The sequence below is a fragment of the Pseudochaenichthys georgianus genome, chromosome 23 (assembly GCF_902827115.2).
Source record: "Pseudochaenichthys georgianus chromosome 23, fPseGeo1.2, whole genome shotgun sequence".
Taxonomy (NCBI): domain Eukaryota; kingdom Metazoa; phylum Chordata; class Actinopteri; order Perciformes; family Channichthyidae; genus Pseudochaenichthys; species Pseudochaenichthys georgianus.
Genome location: NC_047525.1, coordinates 10,121,814 through 10,133,957, shown reverse-complemented (window position 1 = coordinate 10,133,957; position 12,144 = coordinate 10,121,814). Strand labels below are relative to the sequence as shown.

General features: G+C 42.8%; 1 protein-coding gene across 1 annotated transcript in view; it reads right to left on the bottom strand.

Moving 5' to 3' along the window:
- Positions 1-9,279: 9,279 nt before the first annotated feature.
- The window catches only part of apaf1 (apoptotic peptidase activating factor 1), a 64,482-nt gene continuing 61,617 nt past the window's right edge, over positions 9,280-12,144 (bottom strand). The window contains exon 28 of the mRNA XM_034112533.1: positions 9,280-10,917. Within this exon, the coding sequence (XP_033968424.1) occupies positions 10,771-10,917 (147 nt within the window). The 3' untranslated portion in view covers positions 9,280-10,770. The remainder of the gene's footprint in view (positions 10,918-12,144) is intronic.

Genomic DNA, 12,144 nt, shown 5'->3' with positions numbered 1-12,144 from the left:
AATGCTTTCAAGTTTTCTGTCAGAGGATAAGTAGGTGACGTTGTCCTGTTTTGGTCAGATAACAAGGCCTCCCTTTGTGTGGAGGGACTGTCGTTATTCTAAATCTATATAAAGGACAGATTTGCCACAAGTATTCAGAGCTGGTCCTTAATGAAAAGCAGCTGGTGAGATCATGACAGCCATAGTTTATTTTACCCAAGGAAAGGGATTGGTACAATGTGGGTTCAGTACTTCAGTGGCTTGTTTTTCAAATGTTTCCCGACAGTGTCCTACTCCTAGGTTTACAATTACCCAATGTTTAGTATTTATTTTACAGATCTATAATTTCCCATGGGTTGAGTTCACACAAACATTTTAGCTGCAATTTACAATCATTTTCATAATCAGTTATTATAGGTTAATCTTAAAAATCATTTAGTCTTTAAAATGCCGGAAAAATAGTTCAAAAAATGTTAATCGAAGTCCACGGTAATTTGTTTAAATGTGTTGTTTTGTTTAACATAAATCTAAGATATTGAGTTTAATATGGTATAAAAATGAGGGACGCAAGAAATATCCATATTAGTAATAAACTCTTCCTGATACTATACTTAATACTTACTTCCTGATACTATACTTAAGTTTACACAAAGTCAACTGATGGATGTGGTGACAGTGAGGTGTTGAAAAATGGGCTAAATTGCCTCCGAAAATGTGAACAACTCATGTCGTCATGGAGCCTGTGTGTAAATCAGTAGAGTGATGTCAGTATGTGGAAACAAAATTGCACCTGTTGTGTCTAATTTTCTCAAAGGGGAAGGTATATATTCAGCCACCATTTAGATGTCATCACCAGAGGCAGCTCAAGGATATTTAGTCTACTGTGGTTAGTTATTTGGAGAGGGCAAAATGTGTACTGCAATAACATCTATGCATTAAGTTGCTTGGAGATCAGGTTAAAAATATATATGTTCTTTTGGAAATGTCACATTTCTCATCTAAGAGGCAATATTTCAAATTATAATTTAAGCTTGATAAAGAGGCGACTTGTCTGCAGTAACTCCCTAAATCAAGCTTGTTTTAATTAATAATTAAGGTAATGTGTTATTCTTAAATAGGTTTTTTTAGTAAGATAACACACTTGATACAGATCACAACACATACCTCTTTTCCATGGAAATGTATTATTGGTTTGCTACATGTCTTAAAACTCATTCACTGTAACATTATTTGATACCTCCAAGTCCCGAAGAATAGCATTAACTTTGTACCTAAATAACATACAGTAACATACCTTAAACCGAGTGTTGGTTCTGGTCTTACTCTGTGCAGAATCCCCATCTCATAAGGAAACATAGTTCATCTTATTCTTATGATAGTTCATTTTTCTGGCCACAAATGCGAACTTGGAGACGGGGCGCTCACAGGTTGAATGACGAGATGAGAAGTGTAATGGTCCAACGAGATGATGCTAAAAAAACTGCAGACAGAACAGGTTCTCTATGTGACAAGCAACATTACTGTAAACTAAGAAATGCGGTAACCAAATTGAATACATGTAGAAAGAGGGAATACTACAAGCAGGAAATCAGTGATTCTACGAATGATGGAAAGAAATTATGGAAAATATTGAATAACATAATGGGGAGGAACTCAAACATGCATCCTTCCTTTATAGAAACCGAGGGTACATTCATTACCAAGCCAGCAGATATTGCAAATCATTTTAATGATTATTTTACACATAAAGTAGATAAGCTGAGGAATGCCATGGGTGCAGTCGAGGACACAGTGTCACATCACATCATTAAAGGTCGTATCATGAGGGAAAAGCAGTGCATGTTTGAATTCCACAATGTTCCAGAAGAATATGTTGAAAATATGCTTTTACATCTGTCCGGTGATAAATCCCCTGGGATTGACAACTTGGATGGTAAACTGCTCAAAATGACGGCCGAATACATATCCAAGCCATTGAGTCACATTTTTAATAAAAGTTTAGAGCAAGGCGTGTGCCCAGAGATCTGGAAGGAAGCCAAGGTCATCCCATTACCCAAGGATAAAAGAAAATCCTTTGCTGGTTCCAATAGTCGACCTATAAGTCTCCTCCCAGTGTTAAGTAAATTAATAGAAAAAATAGTATACACCCAAATTCAATACTACTTTTCAAGTAACAATCTGACAACGAACTACCAACATGCCGATAGAGATGGTCACTCTACAAGTACAGCACTTGCACAAATGACCGACGACTGGTTAAAGAGCATGGATGATAGGAGGCTTGATAGACTTTAGCGCAGCTTTCGATGTAATCGATCCCAGTCTGCTGCTGAACAAACTCAAATGCTATGGCTTTGGTTCTGTTGCGATGTGTTGGATGGAGAGCTACCTGACTAGGAGAAGGCAGCGAGTTTTCTGAAAGTAAGGTGTTGCAGTGTGGGGTCCCACAGGGGAGTTCGCTTGGGCCTTTGCTGCATCTATATTCACAAATGACCTTCCTTACATATTAAATAAGCCCAGTGTAATAATGTATGCTGATGATTCCACAATGTACAGTACAGCATCAACATGCAGTGAGTTAAACTATCTACTTAAAATAGAGATTAAAGCCATAGCAGACTGGGTCAACATAACAAACTGGTACTCAACATTGCAAAAACAAAAGCAATGGTGTTCGGATCCAGACATATGTTAAGCAGCAATCCTCATTAAGCCTGACGCTGGCTGGTCAGCCAGTGGTACAGGTAAACGAGACTAAGTTGCTTGGCATTGTTCTTGGTTCTGGTTTACAGTGGATAAAGCAAATAGACAGTATCGTAACTAAAATGGGAAGGAGCATAGCTGTGGCGAGAAAATGTACAAAGTATGTAACACCAACCACTTTGAAACAAGTCATTCAGTCTCTGGTTTTGTCACATCTTGAGTACTGTCCGGTCATATGGTCGTCAGCAGCAAAAACACATATACAGAAATTACAAATAGCTCAAAACAAGGCTGCCAGACTAGCTCTCCACTGTTCGAAGCGCACTCATATTGGAGTTATGCATAAAAACCTATCATGGCTTCCAGTTGAGAAACGTCTGCAATCTCGTGTTATCACTTTTCTAATCCAATTTAGCAAAAAACACTGTATTTTTATGATCAAATAGAGACGAGCATGACCATAAGACTAGACAAGCTACATCAGGCCATCTACTGGCACCTAAACCCAGGACACATCTTCTGAAATCTTCTGTGTCTTATAGAGCTATAAAGGAATGGAACTCATTGCCAAACTACCTTACTGAAATAGAGCCCAGAGCCTCTTTCAAGAAGAGATTGAAGGGCCATCTACTAATGACCATGTACCCTTGTGAGCTGTGAACCCAAACTTAATTTGATCGCATGTTGTTGATGATATTGGTGATGTTTTTAATGTTGTTAATGATGTCAGGACTTATGTCCTAAATGTTGCTGTATTATTGTTGTATTATTGTTGTATTGTTTTAAGTGTCGGACCCCAGGAAGAGTAGCTTTTGTCGAGAGCAAAAGCTAATGGGGATCCTTAATAAACATAAACAGGTGAACTCCATGGATGTATAATAAGAACTCGCGGGACTTGATTGAAGGGTTAGCTAAACTAGTGTTACAACCTTCCAAAGGCTGGAACAAACAGGGAGGCCACACAGAGTTAAATGCCAAATATATGTTTCTTTAACAGGTTATAGAAGAACACCTCTGATGAATAGTGTATGTAAGAATCAGACTGTCAGTAGTGTGAGCAGTGTGTGGGTGTGTGGAAGGGTGTTGTAGCATGTTGGAGGGTGCATCACCTAACACAGGCTGTAGGCTGAGGTTGCTGCAGCATGCCAGGATCTGAATCAGCTGGGCAACCTTTATACCTTCTTGTGGCTCCGCCTCTAGATGGGCGGGCACAAGCAGGACGACACTCCCAGTACCTGCCAGAGGTCAGCAAGGCAGGGAGCACAGCCAGGCAGAAGGGGGGAGGGGTCGTCACACCCCCTCCCTTAAAATGGAGGACCCACTAGGATCCTCCAACCTGAGGCACAAAAACACAACCACCAAACACAATAGACACAACCAAAGTTAACCTTGAAATGTTCATACAACCTGCAAGCACATCTGTAGCCTCTTGCCCAACCCCTCAGCAACTTTGGTACCCAAGAAGCATTTTAAGAGAGGGCAAAACAGAAAAAACAGACACCCCTGCAGGGAGAAAAACACTAGTTAACCTAGGAGGTTATAGCCCTGGACATGGCATCAGCCACTGTATTATCCACACCTTTGACATGCCTAATGTCCAGATGAAAAGGCTGGAGGAAGAGACACCAACGCATAAGGCGTTGATTTGGATTCTGGAGCGAGTGCAGAAAGGTTAGGGGGTTATGATCTGTATAGACCACCAGGGGCCCAACTCCACTCCCAACATACACCTCAAAATGCTTTAACGCCCAGATGAGTGCCAGTGCCTCCTTTTCAATGATAGAATAGTTGAATTGATGAGAGTTACATTTCTTAGAGAAGAAACTCACCGGGCATTCGGAGCCGCTCTCATCAACCTGCGCGAGTACTGCCCCAGCTCCAACCTTACTAGCATCCACATGAAGAATGAAGGGCTGGTCCATCTGGGGAGCTGCTAGGACAGGAGCCGAGCACAACACAGTTGTCGCAGCCTCAAAAGCCTGTTGACATTGAGGAGACCATTCAAACTTGACCTTAGGGCTGAGAGGTGAGGGGCGCAACCACCGTAGAGAAATTCTGACAGAACCCACGATAGTACCCCACCATGCCCAGAAAACGAGAGAGTTCTTTTCTGGTTGTGGGAACAGGGAACCGGTCAATTGCCAGCACCTTTGCCCTCACTGGCTTAACCTGTCCTTGGCCAACTACTTTAGGTGACCGTTGCCTTAGCAAACTCACTCTTTGCCAAGTTAACGGCCAGACAAGCCCAGGCAAGACATTCAAACCGCGCCTTAATGTGTTGGAGATGTTCCTCCCAAGTGTCACTGTATACCACAACATCATCCAGATACACAGCACAGCCAGCAAGACCTGACACCACCTGGTTCATCAGGCGTTGAAACGTGGCTGGGGCATTTCGTAACCCAAATGGCATTACGGTGTATGAGTACAATCCACTGGACGTGATAAATGAGGCGATCTCCCTAGCTCTTGCCGTTAACGGGACCTGCCAGTAACCCTTTAGCAGGTCAAATTTACTGACAAACTTAGCAGAACCGACCTGGTCCACACAGTCCTCCATGCGAGGGAGTGGAAACGAGTCAGGTTTGGTCACTAAATTCACCTTGCGGAGATCAGTACATGGTCTAAATGTACCATCTGGTTTCGTAACCAGCAAACAAGGAGAAGACCAACTAGAAGCACACGGCTCAGCAATGTTATTCTCCAGCATATACCTAACTTCTGCCTCTAAATGCTCTCGTTTGTCCGGAGACATGCGGTAAAAACGCTGTCGTACCGGTTTAGCATTACCCACCTCAATATCGTGTTCTATAAGGTGGGTGCGAGATGGAGTGTCTCCAAACAGGCAGGGGTAGTTTTTAACTAGATCGACCAACTCTGTGCGCCGCGGTTCGGTTAAATGACCCAGTATTCCACCCAGATTAGCCAGTGACTCCGAATTCTTAAGCCGTCCTCTCAACAGACCATCATCTGGGGAATACTCCTCTTCATACTCCTCTTCAACCTTCACCCCTGCCCCCACATCCAGAGATGGTGATGGTGACCCACTGTCACCACTGCAGCATCTGAGGAAACAGAACAAACCACACCTGGCACAGGTTTACGGGGAAAAATACGGTTTTAGCAAGTTTATATGGGAAAACTGCACCGACTTCTTCCGGTCAGGGGTCGCTATCAAATAGTTGAGGTCTGACAACTTCTTGGAAACTGTATAAGGGCCAGAGAACTTGGCCTGAAACGTGGAGCCAACTACAGGCAGCAGTGCTAAAACCTGATCCCCAGGACTCAACTCACAACGTTCTGCACGTCGATCATAGAGGCTTTTCATTCTCGTTTGAGCAGACTGTAGCTTTTCTCTTGCCATTTGATTAGCCCGATACAAGCGGTGTTTGAAACCATGGACATAGTCTATCAACCTTGACGAGGCCTTCTTGGCTTGCCAATCCTCGTGTAGGGTGGCCAACGGGCCCCTTACATTGTGACCAAAAACCAGGTCATTAGGGCTAAAACCCAAACTCCCCTGTGAAACCTCCCTTGCCGCCAGCATCAACCATGGTAACCCTTCTTCCCAGTCACGTTCCAACTCCGTACAATATGAACGGAGGAGAGACTTCAAGGATTGGTGGAACCTCTCAAGTGCTCCCTGGCTCTGAGGATGATAGGCACTTGACTGTGAATGTTTGATATTCCACTGCTGTAACACCTCGGCAAACAACTTTGAAGTGAAGTTAGTCCCCTGATCTGACTGGATAATCTTCGGGAGACCAAAAATAGTTATAAATTATGTCAGCGCTTTTACAACTGACCTGGTGGTAATATTCCTAAGGGGATAGGCAGCAGGATAACGTGTAGCCTGACACATGACTGTAAGCAAAAAGTTGTTCCCTGCTTTGGAGCGTGGTAATGGTCCAACACAATCTACAATCAGATGCTCAAATGGATTACCAACAACTGGAATTGGATACAGAGGCGCAGGTTTAATGACCTGATTTGGTTTGCCAGTCAACTGACAAGTGTTGCAAGTTTTAATGAAAGCAGCAATGTCTTTCTTCAGAAGTGGCCAGTAAATATAACGGCCAACCCGATTATATGGTTTCTTCACACCTAGATGACCTGCAATGCCATCATGAGCAGTCTGAAGCACAGTGAGTCTTAACTTACTGGGTAACACAACTTGCACAACTTCCTCACCCATAAAACAATCTCCCTGGGGAACCCACTTTCTCACCAACAAACCGTCCTGGAGAAAATAACCACCGGCTGCACTTCTGAACTCCTCATCCGGTAGAACTTGGCTGTACAGAGCCTGAAGGGTGTGATCGTTCTTTTGCTCTTTCCCACTCCTCTGGCTATGAGATGGTATTATGTGATGACCCCTCCCCCCTTCTGCCTGGCTGTGCTCCCTGCCTTGCTGTCCTCTGGCAGGTACTGGGAGTGTCGTCGTGCTTGTGCCCGCCCATCTAGAGGCGGAGCCACAAGAAGGTATAAAGGTTGCCCAGCTGCAAGGATCACGCGCTGATTCAGATCCTGGCATGCTGCAGCAACCTCAGCCTACAGCCTGTGCTAGGTTTGATGCACCCTCCAACATGCTACAACACCCTTCCACACACTCACACACTGCTCACACTACTGACAGTCTGATTCTTACATACACTATTCATCAGAGGTGTTCTTCTATAACCTGTTAAATAAACATATTTGGCATTTAACTCTGTGTGGCCTCCCTATTTGTTCCAGCCTTAGGTCAGGTTGTAACAAGTGGATAATACAGTGGCTGATGCCATGTCCAGGGCTATAACCTCCTAGGTTAACTAGTGTTTTTCTCCCTGCATGGGTGTCTGTTTTTTCTGTGTTTTAAATGACAGTCCAACCCCAAGTCCAGACAGGACTGGAACCATACCTGAAACATTACCTGACTCAATTGACTGTTGGGAGGCAGGCCCCAGAAAGACAGACAAAAAGCTTTTTCCCACTAACTGTGCCTTTATTTCTACCAACAACTCCTCTTTATTCAACTTTTTGGGAAGTTCAAGACCGTAATGGTCAGCTACTCTCAAAAGCTGATCTTTTTTATAAGTACGCAACAAATCCTCATTTGGGGACTCAACAAAATCTTCAATAGAAGCCATTTAACTGTTTACCGACCAAGGCAAGGTTTTTCCAGCATTAACTGATAGTGAAAGACAGTTTTACATATGGAGACCCCACTCCTCTGGCTAACTACCTTACCAAATGCTTACTGACTCACCCAACCCTAGTCTTCGTGTAGAATTGTGGGAGGATTTTAAGCACAAAAGCCCAGTGATCCGGTTAATTCTCAGCAATTGAAAATTACCTAGGCAGTCATGGAGTGCACCCGAGCAAATGCTCTAGCCACTTACTACACAAAAATAACAAACAAAAACAAAAAAAGGTTCAATGGAGACAGCTTGTGTCTCTCATTGCTTATACCTAACAGGAATAAGGGTTCCAAACATTTGACAGCCTTTAACACCAAACAGCAATACCGGAAAACATAGCTTGCCTTGGACAGAAACACAACTGTGAGTAAGACCAGTTACTTAGACAGAGTAAGATCAACCTGACCTATTTTCCCCTACAAAACTCAGAGTCAACCAACAAGCTGTGTGAACACTCCCTGACTGAAATAGGTCACCATGTCCTTTATCCAGCACCGTAAATTATCCCGGACAAGCCCCCACTTGTTACAACCTTCCAAAGGCTGGAACAAATAGGGAGGCCACACAGAGTTAAATGCGAAATATATGTTTATTTAACAGGTTATAGAAGAACACCTCTGATGAATAGTGTATGTAAGAATCAGACTGTCAGTAGTGTGAGCAGTGTGTGGGTGTGTGGAAGGGTGTTGTAGCATGTTGGAGGGTGCATCAAACCTAACACAGGCTGTAGGCTGAGGTTGCTGCAGCATGCCAGGATCTGAATCAGTGCGTGATCCTTGCAGCTGGGCAACCTTTATACCTTCTTGCGGCTCCGCCTCTAAATGGGCGGGCACAAACAGGACGACACTCCTAGTACCTGCCAGAGGACAGCAAGGCAGGGAGCACAGCCAGGCAGAAGGGGTGAGGGGTCGTCACACTAGCATAAAAACAAACTTTAAATATCAGTCGCCGTTGTCCTTAACATTGGTGCTTTTGTCGTCCTCGTCATCTTTGTTGCTGTATTTTTCGTTTTTTTTTTTCTTGTGTAGTTGTTCAAGAAGAATTGAAAATGTTTAGCCAATGCCATTTCTTCCAAATGTTTAGGCTAAACCGCCATCAGTACACAACCGGACGTAGTGTTTTGTTCATAACGCAGTGTTTGTGCAGAAACGCCCCCTGGTGGTGGGGAATGAAATACAGAATAGCACAATAACTCAATATTATGCTTATTTCATGCAGTTTCTGCGAAAACCAGGGCATAAATAAATACCGTAACCTTACATTCATATACAATTTTTAGGGAGCTAAATGCGAGTAATTGAAGATGTCTGTTGAGAATATGTATGGTAGATACAACAAGAATGACTTTTCACCAGTTTCAAGATCAGCAGTTAAAATACCGGAGATTGACAGGTAAGAAAATCAAGAGATACACATATAATCTTCATCATTATAGCTTGTGTAGTTTAATCTTTAACACATTACACTCAACAGTATCAATGAATCCTGAGCAGACATCAATATGTTGGCCATTAGAGACCTCAGCACTGTAAGTTTAGTGATTGAGTTTATGCTGACTTTAAAGTACCAATCAGGAAGAGCACAACGTGAAAATGACATGAGCAATGTTCAGACATGTTTAAATGCATCCTGGCTTTTATAATTGTCTTGTCTTTATATGCTTACAACTCCTACTGGACCTCCAGTCTGTATCATCCATACAGAAATGAATACGTTTGATAGTTTACATCATGTCAATGGACACTTCCCTCTGTCACACACTCATCTTTATTGCCAAATCAAAGTAAGGATTCATTTTTGATTTGCCTGAACAAAGCCACATGAGTGAAAGCTTCGTTTAAGATTGTAACTCCTGCTTCAAAGTGCTCACAACAGGAAAGGCTGGACAAAATGCAGATAAAGAAGTGTGAAGTGGTATGGAGTTACAAATCACCAGTATAAAACTAAACATTCAGAAATCGATAAAGCACAAAATGCGGCTTTTAACATCAGTGTGAAAATTGATTATAAATAATAAATCACATGCTGCATTTTTCTGATTTAAGTTTAAAAGTAAAAAAAGTTCTGATGTACAAATAGACTTACAGACTTCAGTTTAAAATGCCTGATCATTTAAACGTTATCTAACTATAAATGTTTAATGCTTATCAAAGTGCACCAGAAGTTTTATTGATGCTGGTGGATTGAGAAGGCAAAACCCATGTACACAAAACACACATACCCAACAGTACCTACACTTGTCACATTCAGACTAAGGCAAGATAAAATGCCCAAAACGGTTTATAGTAAAGGGAAAAGGTCAAAAACATCACAGCGTTAACGACTCAAATGAACTTAATGACAGCTTATAACGATCACATACAGCGAAGCATAAAAATCTCTCAAATGACATGCAGTTATGTTCAGCCTTAAAGCACTATGGATTTACATGTATTATTCACATTGATGCAAGGATCACGTATCTTCAACTCTTGATTATCATTAGATATTGATGATATAAAAGATCTGTTCGATAAGACCTGATCGTCACAAACGCTACATGCTGCTTTTCAATGCACCTTTCCTTGTGCTCAATTCTTTTGTATTTGTACCCGCTGTATTTGTGTAGAGTATAGGAATCTGAAGACTGTCTGAGCTTTCATGGTGAACCTACGCTCCCAACAGTGTATTTTCGCTGAAGCAGTTTGATTCTAAGCTGTTGTCAATTGGTAAAGTCAAGTTAGCAGAGGCAGATGTGAACCTGTATTGCTCCATTGAAATCCCGAAGAAATAGTGCAGTGGAAATGTAAACGTAGTATCTGAGAAGTGTGTGGTTCTAGCCCCCTCAGTTTAGCCCCCTGAAAGTGTCCTATAGGCATGGTAAATGTGGTGTTATGTTCCCTTCTTTTTTTGGTCCATTGAAGCAGTGTCACACCACCCTTTGAAGGATGTAGAGGATGCCGATGCTGTCGATAGTGACGAAGGTGGAGAAGTCGGAGGAGACGTGGATCCTCTTCAGCGCTGTTCCCCTCGGAAAGAAGGTCTGCAGAGCCTTGCCTTTCTCCACATCCCACCACTGGACAAAAAGAGAGAAAGAAAGACAATTGAAATGCTTTGGACTTCAAACAGACATCACAGTTGCAGACAATCTTGGACTGAAAAATAATCAAGAACCGCGTTAATTAGTGAGCTTTAGAGGTGCCGATAGGTGGATTTTGTTACTGTTTCCAGTATTTATGCTAAGCTAACGGCGCCCAGCTGCAGCTTCATAGTAACCTTCAGGTGTAAATGTGTCTCAGTTTTCAGAATTTCTCTCAGAACTCTTTAATAATCTATGAAGTGTGTGTTGTTCGCACACACACACACACACACACACACACACACACACACACACACACACACACACACACACACACACACACACACACACACACACACACACACACACACACACACACACACACACACACACACACACACACACACACACACACACACACACACACACACACACACACACACACACACACACAAAACCCCCACCAGCTTTTCTGAGTGATTCCGTTTAATCTCAGTGTAAAGTTGACATTTTCCATTGAAGCTCCATCTCATTGGGATGAATCATGAAAGGCACACCAAGTCCATCATTTATACTCTGCCGCGTGTGTGTGTGTGTGTGTGTGTGTGTGTGTGTGTGTGTGTGTGTGTGTGTGTGTGTGTGTGTGGTGTGTGTGTGTGTGTGTGTACGTGTGTACGTGTGTGTGTGTGTTCAACTTTGACAATAAACATGTTAACTTCACACCAATATGTTCCCTCTTCCTTCTGAATAAAATATGACGTTAATTAAATCAATAGGTTGAAGCTAATGATGGTGTCGGATGTTTTTGTTCTATGGCTTTAGTGTTGGAGTGTGTGTGTGTGTGTGTGTGTGTGTGTGTGTGTGTGTGTGTGTGTGTGTGTGTGTGTGTGTGTGTGTGTGTGTGTGTGTGTGTGTGTGTGTGTGTGTGTGTGTGTGTGCAAAAGAAACCAGGCCAACTCTGCAGGCTCTCGACAGACAGGCGGACAGACACAAGAGGTGGTGGCAACAGATGTCTAGTTGAAAGAACAACACACACACACACACACACACACACACACACACACACACACACACACACACACACACACACACACACACACACACACACACACACACACACACACACACACACACACACACACACACACACACACACACACACACACACCTAAATGAAGCTGGTAACTAATAATGCAAAGGCTTCACACTGACTTTGCCATCTTT